The sequence below is a fragment of the Oryctolagus cuniculus genome, chromosome 2 (assembly GCF_051225735.1).
Source record: "Oryctolagus cuniculus isolate XC-2025 breed Fujian yellow rabbit chromosome 2, ASM5122573v1, whole genome shotgun sequence".
Classification (NCBI taxonomy): domain Eukaryota; kingdom Metazoa; phylum Chordata; class Mammalia; order Lagomorpha; family Leporidae; genus Oryctolagus; species Oryctolagus cuniculus.
This window is the reverse complement of record NC_142868.1, coordinates 138,768,306-138,785,673: the sequence shown is the minus strand read 5'-3', so window position 1 is coordinate 138,785,673 and position 17,368 is coordinate 138,768,306. Positions and strand designations below refer to the sequence as shown.

The window sequence follows — 17,368 nt, the reverse complement described above, 5'->3', positions numbered from 1 at the left end:
GGGGCTCAGCATATAGCATCTCAATTGAACCCCAAAACACTTCACAGAGCTATGCCAGGCATCAGACCCAGGTATAACAGGTTGCAAAAGTTACATTCTTTCGTGAAACTATGCTGCCGTGACAAACAAGGAAAAACATGACACAAATCTATCTGAGGACTTGAAAAGGTGCTCGTATCCCAGAATAGTTATTATGACTTAGCCCACGGTTTCCATCTCCTCTCCTTCCCCTTTCAATGCCCTTCATCAGGACTGTACTTTGATGGATTCTTTAAACACTTCCCACGGGACAAGCCCTCCCTCCTGTCCACGGTGTACTATGTTAAAATGTGGTATTCATTGGAATATGAGCTCTTTGGGAACAGGGACTGCTTCCTCCACTATGGCACCTGGCACAAAGCAAATATCTGATCATTGAATGAACAGCCAATCCCAGAGGAGTGGTTTGCCACTGCGTCTCTCTCTGACACCCTTTCTGCCCTTGACCCAGGCTAACAGGTCCCGAGATCTCGGTGCAATCGTTTACTGTGTTGGCGTGAAAGATTTCAACGAAACACAGGTATGACCGGGGGTTTCCTCAGGCTTGGGAACACACTGCGCTTGTGAGTGATGGAGAGCGTGTGCATTCAATAGCTAGGGTGGTTGTAATAACCAGGATGGGGTATTTTTTCAGAAGTGCAAAGCAGGAAGGAAATATTGGACATGTAAGGGATGTGAGTTCAGTTGCTGATGCACTTGGGGCCTTTAACCGAGACCATGCAGGCAACATCTTTCTTGGTTAATGTTAAATAGCCAAGGCGTCAAAAATAAATTTGAAATAAGTTGCAATATTTCTTGTTGTCTTTTTAATTTAATTTAATTTTATGATTTTAAATTTAAGTGAGGAACATTTCTGTTCACCAAGTAAAATACAAAAACTCATTTTTCATACTAAAATATGGATATAATTGGACAAGTGGGCAAAAAGGGCACACAAGTACATATAAGCAAATTGCAAAAACTTGCTAGCAATATAAATAAATGTTCCTCGGGCCGGCGCCGCAGCTCACTAGGCTAATCCTCCACCCAGCGGCGCCGGCACACCGGGTTCTAGTCCCGGTTGGGGCGCCGGATTCTGTCCCGGTTGCCCCTCTTCCAGGCCAGCTCTCTGCTGTGGCCAGGGAGTGCAGTGGAGGATGGCCCAGGTGCTTGGGCCCTGCACCCCATGGGAGACCAGGAGAAGCACCTGGCTCCTGGCTCCTGGCTCCTGCCACTGGATCAGTGCGGTGCGCCGGCCGCAGCGCGCTGGCCGCAGCGGCCATTGGAGGGTGAACCAACGGCAAAGGAAGACCTTTCTCTCTGTTTCTCTCTCTCACTGTCCACTCTGCCTGTCAAAAAAATAAAAATAAAAAAATAAAAAAAAAATAAATGTTCCTCATTGTCATTCAAAATTTCATTTTGGTGTCATGGCACAGGAAAATGCTTATGCTAGATTGTTAAGTGAATAAAATACAATTACAAAGCAGTGAGAATAGTATGTGCTTAATTTAGCATAAATATGTGTATGTTTGCACTGGAAAAGTATGAAAGACTGTGCTTGGATATCAAATTGCTAGTAAAGATAGATAAATAGATGCAGAAGGATTATGAATAATCTTTGTTTTCTTTTTCCTTTCACTTTTCTGGATCTTTCTACATTTTAATTGTGAGCATGTGTTACTTTTGCAGTTGATAAAAACAATTAAAGATGTTTTTAAAAAGCTCTGACTATGTGGCCATCACAGACCTACACTGAGACTTGGGGATGGAGGAGCTGCCAGGTCAGCTTCTCCTTATCCTCAGGCCTCACTCTTCAAAGCAGGAACAGCCAAGCCAGTGGCAGGGCCCTGCACCTTAGTGAGCAGTTTGGGAGAAACATTAGGGTCCCCACTCAGTGGCCTTGCCCAATACCAATGCCTGAATTTATGTTTTAAGTTGCTCTGAAAGGAAACTTGAGTCTGTCTGATTTGAATAAAGTTGCCAATAGGAATTTGGGTGAATGGGAGGGAACTGAGCCAGTGGCTCGTCCCCAAATCCATAAATACATCTACTCAGGCCCGATGTTCATCGAGCTGGGCAATCCTACCTCTGATCCAAGGGAAAAATATCAAAGCACATGTGAAAGCGGGAGCCGACCCTGGGCCTGCTCCAGAGAGGCCTCTGGTAAGCTCATCGTTGCTGAAGGCTCTTTGGTGAGGCCCCTGAACCCAGTCCTTTTGGGATCCAAAAGTAGGTGGAGGCCCCCGGACCCAGTGGCTTTCCCAAGTTCTCCATGTCCAAGCCTGATGCCTCTCATGTGCGTTTGTGTTGCTGTGTCCTCAGCTGGCACGGATTGCAGACAGCAAGGATCACGTGTTTCCGGTGAATGACGGCTTCCAGGCTCTGCAAGGCATCATCCACTCGGTGAGTAGAGCCCTCCCCTGAGGCTGGACACCCAGGCACTTTCTGTCCCACGCTGCTGTAAACACCCCCATTCCCGCTCTGCAAGGAGCGTTCTTCTGCTCCATAGAACATTCCTTCATATGTGCCTGCCACGTCCACATCTCCCTTCTCTGCCTTTCATGCGTATTTCTTTTCTCCTTCTCCTGTGCCAAGTCTACCTTACAATGGAAAATTAAAAATTGAAGGGGACCCTGCCAGGGCTGTCAGCCAAACTCTAGGCAGCGCCTCGGTTCTCATACTAAACAGACCGGTGTGATGGTTCACTCTTGCCCAACCTCGGCTTTCCAGTGCGACTGAATGCAAGCTACCTTCCAAGCAGTTGCAACCTGGACCTACGTTGCTTGGTCACTGGAAGCGCTTCAGACCAGGCTGCTGACCGACATCAGCGGAAGAGCTTTAGAAAGCACTGATGCTGGGCCTCTGGGCTGGGGTGTTGCCTGGGCTTCAGGAAGTGTTTAAATCTCTGCAGGTGGTTCTGGTGATCAGCCAGAATTGAATCCGTGCATTAGCTATCTCCTCTCCAAACACGAGGACATCTGTGTTCTCTAGTCACCTGCCTCTTTGCATGCACACAGGTAATTTTCTAGAGCCTTTTTCATGGATGGTGAACAGAACACTGACTCCCAGGGCCTCTCTTCTCCATCCTTTGTACCCAGGCCAGATCCTTGGTCCAGCTGGAATATTAGATCTAACCGATCTCTCCAGCCTCAGCAGGCAGGCCATTGTGCTCATGGCACCGGGGATGGTGTCAGAGCTGCAACAGCCTCCCTCTTATAGGTTTTGAGACTGGTCAATCATCTGTGGTCATCAGTGGAAGCTCATCAAGCTCCAGACTTGAGGTCCAGGTTGCAAATTCAGAGCTTAGCAGATCCCCGCCTTCTAACAGTATCAAGGGGATTTGGATCCAGGGGTCACCAGTCAGGGGCTCAGGATCTGCCAGCTCCCCTAGACCAACCCATGAAGCCTCCAGCTGCCCCTCCCTTCAAGGTCTGTGAGGTGCTCCAACAGAGTGGAAAGCAGAGCAAGATGTGAGGACCTTGGAACCATTCAGCCCAGAGTTTAGGTGGCAAATCTTACCACGTACCGATGCTTGGCACTTATTTCCTGTGTTGTAACAAGGGGCTGATGATAAGGCTAACATCAGGCCCTTGTTGGAGGATCCCAAGGATCATTGATGAAAATACCTCATACTTTTCCAGGCCCATCGTAGGTACCCAGGGCACGAGAAGTTTCTGCTCTTCTACTTCCTATCCACATCACATGAGGGAACATTACTGTCAACTTGAATGTACATAAAATTCACCTGGGAATCATGTTTACAATGCCAGTTGCTAGTCCCAAGAGATTCTGTTGCAAGCAGTCTGGGATGGATCCATGGAATCACATATTTTAAATCTTCATTTTAAAAATAAGTGTCTCAGGTAAACTTTCAGAGTATTAACGTATATGACCTTAACTTTTCAGAATCGTGAAAAGTAATCAAACCTTCAGGTTAGGAATTCCTATCTCAAATATGTATAGCGGACAGCTGTCATTCATGATGTGTCTATCTGCAAAGAATAAAGACCCACTCAAGCTATCTTAATGAGAAAGTGGGAATTACTGAAATGATAGGGAAGTATCCAACCCAACTATGGATCCACAGGGAAGGGATCCCTGAGGTCACTGTGCTATACCTAATAACACAGGGAACTAGAGCCACATATAAAACAACAACCCAGGCAAGGATTTGGGGTTGATCCTGAATCCTTCGGAAGCTCAGAGGTGTATTTTTCTGGGCAGGAGCCTACATGAGAAGGTGGGGGCAGACCAGGGTCATTGAAAGACCAGGGAAGTGTGTGGGGTGGCACCAGAGGAGAGACACACAACCTTGCTTCATCTGGAGTCTAAACAGCAAAGCATATTCCAGGGATGATAGTAATTGCAAGAACTAACCATCTGGTGGGCGAGTCTGGGTAATTGTGTCAGCAGCAATAGAAAAGAAGCCCGGATATTGAATTGGAATCACAAGTTTTACAGGAGCCTTGAATGGGTTTTAACTTGAACTCGTAGTAATGGGTGTTGTCACTGAAATAAATATGGAACAAGTGTCACTTAAGGAGAGACTCTATTGGGAGTGTCCAGAACATAGGGAAGAGACTGGGGACACCCAGAGGCTGTAGTTCAATCAGGAGGCTATGGCAGAAGTCCCACTTTTTTCTCTTTAAAGTTCCCATGAGCCTAACATCATTCAAGAGTTGAGAGCTTCACAGATAATTCAAACCTTTTTATCTGCATAAATCAGCATGGTCCTTGAATATTTCCGCCTTGCCACCTTACCTAATCTACGCATCTTTGTAAAACTTCCCCCATACCCAAATGGAAATAACTTCAAGGATGTTTTCGAAAGTTTAGCAAAGCAGTCTCCCAAAAGTGGGGAAAAATTAATTCTAGACTTGAATCTCCAAACTTTCGCTGAATGATAACATTCTTGTGAGCTTTTGTCGGGGAGTTATGCTGGTGGTTTTGGCCCTTCTAATACTTGCAACCCAGGCTTATGGCTGTTGTTCATTGGTTTGCTTGGACAGGAAAACAAGGACAAGCATAGCAGGACTCTCTCAAATCAGACAGAAATAATTATGGCCTAAGAGTTGGCCAACTTCTTAAGAAGTAGGTTCATTTCCCCTTTTGCATACTGAAAAGAAAGCTCTCATTTTTCCCCGTCTGAAGCATCAATTCTAGCTTTTCCCATGGATGATGTTTTTCTCATAATAAAATAGGACTTGGCTTAACTACCCAAAATAAGACTACAGAGCAGCTTCTAATAAGCTCAAAAGGTCCTCAGAGTGTTCTGCCCATAATGACCTTATTTTAAAACCTCAAGTCAAGATGGAGGGCTCATATTTATTCATTCTTCAAATATTCATTGAAAACCTTTCATGGCAGGCTGTGATCACTCCATTGTAAGTAAAGCAGGTGGAGACTCATTCCTGATGGAGCTTACAATCTAGTAGGAGAAACGTATAAAACAACTAAATAAATATACATAATTAAAATTGTACTAAATGGTATAAAAGAAATAAAATACTCTGTCAGTCTAAGTCCTATGAAGGGGAAGCAATCCAACTGGACTTGTTGAGCATCTTCTCTCCATCAGCTACCATGCTCTCAGTTCACAGCCATCCCCTGAGGAAGGATTTACTATTCCCTTTTATAGGTGAAGAGACTGAGGTGCAGGAAGGCGGGACAAACTGTCCCAAGTTCACCTGTTCATAATGGTGGAGTGTGAATTTTTTTTCCATTTTATTTTATCTATTTGGGAGACACAGATAGAGTTCTCATCCGTGTTTCACTCTCCAAATGCCCACAAGGACCGGAGACTGGACCAGGGCCAACCCCAGGAGCCCAGAAGGCAAACCAGGTCTCCCACATGGGTGGCAAGGCTCCAGTTACTTGGCCCATCACCACTGCCTCCCAGAGTCCTCAGCAGCAGGGAGTTGGAGTCAGGACCATGACCAGAGAACCCAGATACTCCAGTGTGGGAGGTGGGCATCTTGGCTGTTGGGCTAAATGCCCACTGCCTGCAGTGGGACATTTGAAGCCAAGTCTGTCTCCAGAGATTCCACTCTTCCCATGACAGTTGGCTGTGAGTGTCTGAGGAAATGGACAGTCCCTACTGGATTGCCGGGAGCTGCTTCTCCGGGAGCTAATCATCAAGTTTGACAACTCATTCAATCCCCCAGACTCTGCTCATCAACTTGATGTCTGTGCTTTGGTTTTTCACCATTCCTCACTCCTCTGTCCTGTAAGGAAGAAGCATTTACAGGTCAGGTTTGGATAACGTGTTATTTTCAGTGTGCCCACACTTGTTTTCCTCCTTAACCCTCAAGAAAAGGGGCTAGAGAAAAGACAGAAGGGCGTCCACTGTTGCAGAGAATTTATTTGGGAACCAGATAGTGTCCCTTTTTCCACCTAAAAATCATAACAATCCTGTGAAGTAAATATTTCTGTCCTCATTTTACAGATAAAGAGACTGAAGCTCAAATAACCTGCCAAAGAGCAAATTAATCAAATAGGAAAAGTATGGTGAGAACCAGTTCCATGATTCCAGAACCCATGCTCTCTCTTGCCTCTATTTCTTTAGGAAGGTAAAAATAATGAAAACCGCCATTTAGTGAATGTTTACTGTGCACCAGGCACCATGCAAATCATTTAAAATGTCAAGCACCTGTTGATGTAGATATTCTTACTCCATCTATACACGTCGATACTATAAGGTCAGAGAGAGTCACTAACTTTCCCAAAGCCACACAGCACAGTGAGTACAGATCTTGAACAGACCTAGGTCTGTCTCTAACGCCCACGATGGGAATGACCAGCAGGCTCTACTGGATAATATGGGGGCCAGGGAGCAGCTCCATTTCAGAGAGAACGAAAACTGTGGATTGGCTTGATGCTGTTCTCATGGGTGCAGCAGAGGCACGATCTGAGTGCCCAGCAGATGAGCGAGGGAGCTCCTTGCCTGTTACCGATGGGTGGAGAGCACCTTCCAAAATCCCACTTCCTGCTCATGGTTGAAGGCCCATCGCCCTGAGAAGATGGCCACTTGACAACGAGACGTTGCAGACAACCAGGCCAGGCACTCCTCCTAAGTTCTTATGTCTATTCAGCTCATTTATATATATATATATATATATGTATATATATATATGTATGTATATATATGTGTATATATATATGTATGTGTGTATAAACGTAATAAAAATGCCCATAACTTGAAGAGGCCCAAAGGGTGCAGGCATGGTCAGGCTGAGAGAAACCTTCCTTGGACCATGGCGGCATTCGTGTTTGCTTTTGCAGAATACAGCAATAAATTATAAGGACAAACGTGGATGGTTGCAAGATTGTAGTCCTTCAAGCCAGGAAAACTGTAAAAGAAGAAACTATTCCTTTGCCTTCTCTTATTGTGCTGCTTCAGGGAGCCTCCACTGACCACAGCCGGTGGAAGGAGCACAGTCAGCAAGCGAGGATATGAAGTAAAGGTCCAGCAGAGCTCCTCAAAAGGGCCGCAGGCGGTGAAACAGGCACCTGCTGGAAAGCAGCGTTCAGGTCACACTAGAGTGGATCGGCAGCTTTCCGTCCCAATCCCTGGCCCAGTTAGAGCGATGCTTACTCCTCCCGTCTGTCTCCACTAAAAGTACCATTGAGGGCAGTGCCTGGAACCATTAACACTGCCCCTTAGGAGGACCTGTGGCTGGCCTCAAGCTATCTGCATTTGGGAGCATTTTCTAGAATAAATATTTAAGCCTGTGTTGTGCTTCCGATGAATGTCAGGGTGAGTCAGCACATAGAGCTCTCTGCATATTTGATCAACAATAAACAAGTATTGAGCAAACACAACTATGTTTGCAAGGATTTCTTGCAAGTTTTGGCATGAGCATCCTTGTTATTAGGGAAACTCTAAGATCAGCAAAACTAAGAAATGAATCTATCCCCATGGCATATAGCTAAGCAAATGTATTTTATTTATGAAAACTAGATCCTATGCTCATTTCTCCCTTCCACCCCTGGGAAGCTGGAAGAAATGTACCTTGCTTATCTGGCCCAGGCCCCAGCAAAACTATCACACACAAAAAAAGCCGTCTTCCATTCTTCCTTCCCATCAACTCTTCCAAGATCATACTAGGAACTGCTAAGGGCACCCTCCAATCAAAAACCATGTCCCATTCCTGCGTTCTTGGGAATGACTGGACTTTATTGAGTGAATCCAGGGCTTGCAGATGGGAGCCGCATGTCAGCAGCAACTGCCCATCTCTGAAGTCGAACTTTACCATTGTCGCCGAAACCTTCCTTCTCCTCCTGTGCCCCGGCCAATCCTTCTCCACAGAGCCCAACCTGGGGTCTCCTCCACCGGGAGCTCACCCACCCTTCAACTCCAGTGGTGTCGATGGTTGGAGCCACTTCCCCAGCACTGGGTCTTTTCCATGCTCCGTGCCGTCGCTCGCCTTGGAACGCGAAGTCGTGCAATCACAGACGTTGCCCCATGCGTTGTAATTCCCATGGGGTGTCAGCACCAAGCTGTGTGCATTTGCTCATTTGAAGGAGTCCAGAGGACTGCGCTGCGTTCCTGACCCCTGGAAGACATACACTGCACAGCAAGTTAGCAGTTGTGTGGCTCTGTTTCCTGTAATCCTCTTGATCCTTCCCCCCACCCTCTCTTCCAAGATTGCATCTGTACAAGAGAGCATTCGGGGCTCCAGTCACATTAGTAGGCCTGGATATGAAACATAAATAGAATCATTGTAGTTTCTGTACTGAGCAGTGTGTGTGTGTGTGTGTGTGTGTGTGTGTGTAAGGAACCCATTTACCTCAGCAGTCATTAATTACACTCAGGCATTGAGGACTGTGAGGCCAGCTGTTTCTTCTGAGCTGTTATTTCTATGAAGCTTATTAAAAGGCTAGAACAGAACAAGAATTCCTGTGGCCTGAAGAGGCTACACAGGCTGCATGGGACAGGTTCAGTTAATCCACAGGGGTCTCCACACACCTCCTGCAGTTGCTCCCTCTGGATCCAGGGATCTGGTGGGATCCGTTGTGAAGGCAAGAGCAGAAGGTCTGAACAAAAGCAGCTCGCAAGGAGGGCCGCTGGCTTTGCCAACATGCGGGGTGCAGCAAGCTCCTCTCCCCGAATCAGCCGGGCTCCGGGGTCCACAGCTTTCCTTCAGACAACGAGGGGAAAGTGGTTTAATCAGGAAAAAAGGAAAACAGGGATCTCCTCAGTTTGGGGACTCTCCTGGCCCTACACTCCTTTGGGCAGGTTCTCAGAGTGTGAAACTAACGAAGAGGAGGGTGGCACAGATTTGAGCCAACTGCATAGAAGCCTCCCGCAGACAAAACTTTTGCATGTTTTGAAGATCAGCTTTATTGTTTAAGCTTCAGTAACTCCTTCAAACCATGTTTCTTCCCCAGTAGAGGTTTAAGAGGACCTGTTCCTGAGCACGTGGCACGCTCTCTCTCTCTCTCTCTCTCTCTCTCTCTGTGTGTGTCTCTCCCTCTCTCTCTTACACTCTCCTGCTCCCTCTTTTCCCTTCTGTGCCCCTTTCTCTCCAGTCTGTCGGGTTTTCCTCCAATAAACACCCTTTCCTTAAAAACAAAATCGTGTCTCTTGCAGGTACCGGGAATTATTTGGTATAATGTATCAGTATACCTAAAATCATTTATAATCCCAGGAACATGTGTGAATAATATTCAGTTTTAAACTCAGAGTCTGCAGAACTGATGTGGATCTAGGATAATGTCCATTGTTAAAAGTATATGTGCTTACAGTTTAAAATGTGAAGCCGAATTTAATTAGGAGAGGCGACTGTCTTTGGTTAACATTTTATTAGCACATTAGCGTTTCAATCATTTCAAAATGACAGGCCTGAAGATGTGAATGAGTCAGTTGCATGCCCTGTTTTCTAAAAGCAGTGGTCCTGGGACTTAGCCAAAGTGCTTTCTGCCCTTAGCTGTAATAGTGTGTGTGGCCCTTCTCGAATTTCTACATTTTTCTTAAGTAAATAGGTTGAGGTCCTTTGCAAAATAGGCCAACCTAGATCTTGGAGGAAAATGGTACACCTTAGAAATTGTTGCTTAAGGGGCCGGCGCCGTGGCTCACTTGGTTTATCCACTACCTGTGGCACCGGCATCCCATATGAGCACCGGGTTCTAGTCCCGGTTGCTCCTCTTCCAGTCCAGCTCTCTGCTGTGGCCCGGGAGGGCAGTGGAGGATGGCCCAAGTGCTTGGGCACCTGCACCCGCATGGGAGACCAGGAAGAGGCACCTGGCTCCTGGCTTCGGATTGGCACAGTGCCAGCCGTAGCGGCCATTTGGGGAGTGAACCAACCGAAGGAAGACCTTTCTCTCTGTCTCTCTCTCTCACTGTTTCTACCTGTCAAATAAAAAAAAAGAAATTGTTGCTTAAAAATATAAACCATTAAGAATAATGGAGATGTTGAAAATATGCCTCCAGAGAATGCAGTCCCTAAAGATGACAACCCTTAAGAGGAAGAGGGAAGCATTACAAGGTGCATGATATGGCCTTATAATCAGAAGATATTGAGATTATTTTATAGGGGGGAAAAGGAGACCAATGCATAGTATGCTATAATGCATTTATAACACCATGCAGAAAGCATACCACTTATTCATTTATTTATCCAGTAAATATTTATTTGAAGCTCATTATGTGCCAGGTTAGGCATTGTGGCTATAGTTTTGGGTAAAAATAATTCCAGTCCTTCTTTTTATAGAGTTTATAAACTAACAAGACACTGACAAAGAAAACATATCCATAATTATGAGAATATGTATGTAAAATTATAAGCTATGATAAGTCCTCTGAAGGATGGTAGTTGATACTAAAATGTGGGTGAATACGGTGGTTTCGTTGATCAAATTACCAGGACATAAGTGGTAGGGTTCATACTGTATTTGGAGAATGACAGAGAGAGCAAGACTAAGGAAAACTGCTGAAGTTCTGTCTTAAGAAATGACACAGCATTGGTCAATAGGCAGTTAGCTACCCTTGGTCCAGCCTACTTGAAGCCCTAAACATCTTAAAACCAGAATATTCCCTTCTCAACAAATAAGGACACTAAGGAATGTGCTCTGAAAGATGTGTGGAAGCAGAATCCTTTATACCATGAATGGATGAAAGAGACTCCATTATTAACACACACAAAAATCCTCCAACAGGAAACGTCCACGGAAAATAAAGGTCGGTTGCTTATTGGAAAAGGAGGCAGGACAATTGGAAGAAAGAAAATAGGTGTGCCTGTGATAAGTGAGGGGTTCCTCATAGCTCTGCAAATAGTCAAAGTTATTTAAGAATTTTTGAGAAATCTCAGCATAAACAAGGAACTTTATGAAAAGGACTGTAGGTCTTTAAAGCCTGAAAAAGTAAACTCTAATGTACAACTTGGACTGATTTCCCTTTAAATATATTAAACAGTTCTTGTAACTTGGCAAGGTCCTTTTACATCTGCTGCCTCTCTTACTCCCCCAACTGATGATGTATGCAAAAGTAACCTTACCACTAACACATTGCTTTTATTTAGTTCTTTATGGATTTCAAGCATGCGTTCCCATCCATTTTCTCTTTGAAATCTACCCAGTAGTTGGCAGGGAAATACTATTAGCCTTAGTTCAGTTTCTCCAGCACATAAGATTAAGCATGAGGCCAGCAGTGGGTGATGGGACAGATGCATATGCTCACATGAACTATGGTCCTTGTCCAAGAGTAGTAGCAATGGTAGTAGCAATGGTAACAGCTATCATTGCTCAAATATGACAGACATTCTCCTTGTGCTCCACTGCTAAGGTTGTTTCATGGTAACTGGTGGCCCAGAAGATGTCATGGTAACTGGTGGCCCAGGAGATGTCAATTATCAATTGGTGAATCACATTCATCTAGTTGTGTCAATTTTCCTTGATCTCACTCATTCCCTCACTCTCTAATCCAATATTAATTTTATCACCTAAGTCCCATTAATTATACAACCCAAATATCTTCACATTCATGTCTTTTTCATTGAACCATTACAGTCTTTTTTAAAAATAAAAATAATTTATTTATATATTTGAAAGATAGATAAAGAAACTGAATTCCCATCTGTTGGTTCACTCCCCAAATGCCTGCATGGCTGGACTGGGTTGAGATTGGGCTGGGGCTGAAGCCAAGGGCTGGAACTCAATCCAAGTCTCCCATATGGGAGGCGGGAACTCAGTTACTCAAGCCATTGCCTGCTGCCTCTCAGGGGCAGAGTTGGGTATCAAACCCAGATACTCTGATGTGGAACACAAGCATCTTAACTGGCATCTCAATTGTTAGGCTGAACACCCACAGCGTACAGTCCTTTGAAGTCAGTGTTTTTCTTATCCCATTTTACAGAGATAGGCAGTTTAGTAAGTTGTCCAAGTCTTCATGGCCAGTTAATGATGAGGCTTGGATTTGAACATAAACCCAGAGCTCATATCTATCTTATCTGTCTCCAGATCCTAAGTTCTTGATAATAATAGCTTAGCTGAGGACGTCCCAGGTTCCAGACTCTGCACTGTGGTCTACACGCATGATCTCACTTAATCTCCCCAACACAGCAGCTTTCTGATAGCTCTTTGGGTAGCATTATTTCACTCTTTACAGATGAGGAAACAGGCTCCGAGAGGTTACGAAACTTGCCCAAGGCCACACTACTCATGAGTGAGTTGACCCCAGCGATTGGATTTCTAGATTCCAAGCTATTACTCAGTTTATTAAACTGTTTCCCAAAATTGAGATTCAGAGAAGTTAAAATCACTGGGGAGCATAGGTCATGTAAATACAGGACCAGGGCCAAGACCAACTCCTCACATGGGCTCCTGAAGCGTATGGCCGTCTTAGCCGGTCTCCTCTAGGGATCAGTGATACCCTCATCTCAGATATTACACCTCTGACATCCCCAGCTCGGCGTGAGTCCCTTCCACTCTGCCTAGTGAGTTCCCCTCTGCCGCTCCCCAGTGCGGTGTCTGTGCCTCTTCCATGGACAGCACTGCCAGGGCAGGGGGAGGGAGCCTCTGAACCCCACCTCCACCCAGTCTCCAGCCCCTAAGTGGATCTGCTGTGTGCTGCAGTTCAGACAGACTGATCACTGCACAGCCTGGGCTGCCAGTAATCACGGGAACCCCCCAAATCCACCCAGTGCCATGGTGACTCCCTAACTTTTGAAACCAGACAGTTCGAACTCACAGAAGCCGCAGTTCCAGACAAATCCTGCCCATCCCCCTCACTGATAAATTTGACTCTATTGGCTCTTAGACATGCCTTCCAGATGTTTTAAGTTAAGATTGGGAAAGCTGTGTTTTTACTGGATTGAATCACAGTGCTTGGCTGACATTTTTTGGCCCTCCGAACACTCCTTAGATTTATCAACTAATTGCAGACACTTTGAGGGAATAATGCAGCATGTGTTTACTATGACAAACCCTGTTAGTGCGCCTTTGTGGTCAAGGATTCACGGCTGTTCCCTTTACCAACCCCTGGTTAAGTGGTAGAGCGGGCTCAAAAGTACTGATTGAAACTCTGGAACTTACATGGCTGGAAATTTCATGTGTGTGTTGTGGGGAATGGGGAGAGGATAGATCTAATAGCTCAGGTTTTATTCTTGGACTGTTTTGAAATTTTCAGTTCTGGATAATAAAATGATTTATTGGATGCCAGATGCCAGAGGAAGCATCAAAAAACAGCTTTGTGTTGTCCCCATGCGATTGTTGGATCAGGATCTCCCCCAGGGTTAATTCTGTGTCTTCAGATGTGACCTGTTCAGACCTGAGGACATGTTGAAGGAGTCATTTCCTCCCTCAGTTATAGCAGCCACTGGCCAAAGTGATGCAGGAGGCAGGAAGAGTCAGCTGACAAGAAATTTGGGGGAGAGGGGACAATAGTCAGTCTTCAGGTAGGACAGTCTGGGGTGTGCACCATGCACCAGAAGCCCAGCAAAGCCCCCGTCCAAGGATGTTGGATGTTGCTGCCTGCAAAAGAGAAAAAAACTGTATCAGCCATAGGAAAGGGGAAGATGGGAGAGCCAGCAGGGAAACTCAGGGGCTAGGAGATGTCCTTGGGGTCCCTGGTCCCAAGTCCAAGTGGCAATGAAGAGACAGCAGGAGCTCGGTGTTGACGCCAGGTGCACAGAGCTTAGTGGGAGGACCACTGACTCTAAGCGATGCTCCAGGTATATGGGGGTCTGGACTGCTGGTCTTGTGCTGCCACTGGGACAGGCTGTGGCAAGAGTGAGGAACTGAGGCCATGCTGGCAGTCGGGGGTAGAGGAGGTGGCTGGGTAGGTTGAAGGCCGAAGAAGCAAGGCAAGGTCTCAGGGAACAAACTGCTTCCAACTGCAGGATCAGGAGGAAGCTGAGAACAAATAGCGGAAGCAGACCCAAAAATGCCATGAAAGATGGCGTACAGAGTGAAGGGGAAGCCACTGGAAAATCCGAATTTGAGGATTCTCCGAGAAGGAATGCTGGTTTCTGTGGCTTTCAGGAATACAGAGTTACCTAAGTACATGGTCGGGGGGATCTGGTTTGACTAGCTTGAATGTTTTTTATCTGTGCTCAGATAAAGAGGTTAAGCATTTGCTCATTTCCTTTCACAATGCTTCATGTAAGGATGTCCGGCTTTCTCTCTGGAATGGGTAAATATTATTTATCTCCTCTGAGAAACAGGTTTGTTTTTATTCCACAGATTGAGAAATATTGTCACAGTCCTTTTCATTTGCTACTAGAAAGCTCAGAAGCAAGTGCACCCCTAAAGCCCCTTGCAGTGTATTTGTTCTGTGCTGTTCTCATTCCTTGCATCGTCTCCCTCTTACTTTCCCTTTAATCCATCCCCTCCCAACCCTGGTAATTCATTGTATCTTCTATTTGATTGTATCCTCTGATGTACGGTGTATGTATCACTAAGCTGGAACATAGAAGCTAACATAGATAAGTATATCAATGTGAATGCATGGGTATCTCTCAATGCTAGAAGATGGTTTTTTTTTTTCTTTTACGACTCCAAATTTTAGAATTGCACCACTAGTTTATTTGACAAATGCCGCTGTCACAGATAGATGAATGTTTCCTTCAACACTCTCAACCATTTCAAAATCCAAATTAACTAAATAAGACCGAAGTTAAGCTGCTACCTTTGGATGGTAAATTAACTCAACTCTACGTGATTCATTTGCAGAGAAGGGGACATTTCCATTTAGGGGCTCCTTCTGAAGAGTGAGGCACAGCAAGCAGGCTTCGGAGGCTTCTCCCACAGCATCTTTCCAGACTGTTCTGAACAAAAAGGCAAGCCGAGTGGTCTGTCTGTGCAGCCCTTATGGAGAGCAGACCGTCCCCATCTTCTCTCCGGCTTTGCCTAGTAACACTCTTATTTCCACTTTCCAAGCTCCTCCTGTTCCAGCTTAAGAGGTCTGTGTTTTCCTACTTTCTTACTTTTGCTCATGCCATTCCCCACCTGAACCCTAACCCTCTCTCACATACTCCTCTCCATTTGAGACCTACCCTTAGCTCCCATCTCTTCAATGAAGCCCTTCCCAGTGTACCTATCCCCAACAATATTCCCCATGAACTCCATAGCTCTTCCATCTGCCCCTTTACCCCAGCACCTGCCACATATGTCCAGCCTTTGCCATCTGTCACTTCAAGGGTAGTTCCTATTTGCTACAATTTTAAGTTAAACCTCTGCAAAACTAAAACTGGCATATTGTAGGCTCAATAAATATATGCCAAAGAACACCTGGTGTCCGTGAACTTTGCTGTCTCTAAGTCTCGGTAGCTAAAAGCAAAAAGTAAAATGTCCGGTGTTCCAGTGTTTTCTCTTAACAAAACAGGCTGTGCATTGACTCTCTTATTCCCTCTGCTCCTAGATTTTGAAGAAGTCCTGCATCGAAATTCTTGCAGCTGAGCCCTCCACCATATGTGCAGGAGGTAATGACATTAAATGCTAATGACTTTCATAGAATTGATGACCTTTTGAGTTCAATTCACATGTTTAATTCATTGGTGCAAAGGTGGGGGAGATAAGAGGAGGTTGTGGGGGGAGGACATAGAAACTGCTAAATAACATGAACTCCAGGCCAGGGCTTTGTAAGGTGAGGTGAAGTGAGGAGTCTTAACTGCATGTCACTTAAATTGAAGTCATCTCTGGGCTTTGTGCACTTTTGTTGCTTTTTTTGTTTGTTTTGGTTTGGTTTCTGTGCACTTTAAGAGGAGTAAATGTGTGGGATATCCCAATTAATTAAATCTGTGTACTGTGTGTGTGTGTATAAAATATTTTTATAGTTCCTTAAAACAATTAGAAAATGAGAGAGGAATCCCTTAATTGTGCAATTTCCCATTCATGAAGAAACACAACGTTCAGTTTAGCTGTCCTTCTAGTCATGTTGCAACCTTGTAATGCATCAAAAAGTCTAAAGACAATAATCCAAATTTCTGTTAATTCACCAGCATGGTCCTCCTGTAGGCTTCTTGACGACAGAGAAGAAATCCTACTTCTCTCTACTTCCCACCCAGCACTTAGTAGGTGGTCAGTAAATGTTGGCTGAATCTCTGGTTCCATGTGTTTTAAAGGGTAGTGCCTCTGACTTTTGCTGCTCTAACCCTTGTTAACTCCTTTTACCTAACCATGACAAGTTAATGTCATCCTCTCGCAGTTTGTAATTCAAAGCACAGTTAGAAATTCACAGCCAAAAACAGAACAAGACCAAAATAAAAATCTCAGTCATTGGACCATGGAAAAATGCTTTCCTAAATAATTCTAGACTCAGAGTAAACTAAAACCCCCCTTAGACGTCCTTAAGTTGTATGAGGCATTAAAAACAACCATACATATAAATTTAATGAGTACAGCACAGAAATATCAGAGTCCACAGATCTGCAACTAGAAAACATAGATTTGAATGTTTATTATTAACATGAAAAAAAATCAAATTAAGAATTAAGAAAAAGACATTTCTGTTTTTTATTTTTAAAAAACATTTATTTATTTATCTGAAAGGCAGTTATAGAAAGACAGAGAGATCTCCCATCAGTTGGTTCTCTCCCACACTGGCCAGGGCTGGGCCAGCCTGGGCCAGGCTGAAGCCAGGAGCCGTAAACTTCATCCAGATATACCAAGTGGGTGGCAGAGTCCCAAATACTTGGGCCATCTTCTGCTACTTTTCCCGGCTTATTACCAGGGAACTGAATCAAAAGTGGAGTGGTTAGGACTTGAACTGGTGCTCATATGGGATGTCGGCATCTCAGGTGGTGACGTAAACTGCTATGGCACAATGCCAGTCCCAAGACATTTGTTTTAAAAACTAAAGAGAACACATTTTTAAAAAAAGTTAAATTAAAGCAATGCAACTGATAAATTATTC

At 44.8% G+C, this 17,368-nt stretch overlaps 1 protein-coding gene across 1 annotated transcript in view; it reads left to right on the top strand.

Moving 5' to 3' along the window:
• The window catches only part of ANTXR1 (ANTXR cell adhesion molecule 1), a 241,179-nt gene that overhangs the window by 62,619 nt on the left and 161,192 nt on the right, over positions 1–17,368 (top strand). Inside the window, exons 7-9 of the mRNA XM_002709824.6 lie at positions 491–559; positions 2,341–2,421; positions 15,875–15,935. Of these exons, the coding sequence (XP_002709870.1) occupies positions 491–559; positions 2,341–2,421; positions 15,875–15,935 (211 nt within the window). The remainder of the gene's footprint in view (positions 1–490; positions 560–2,340; positions 2,422–15,874; positions 15,936–17,368) is intronic.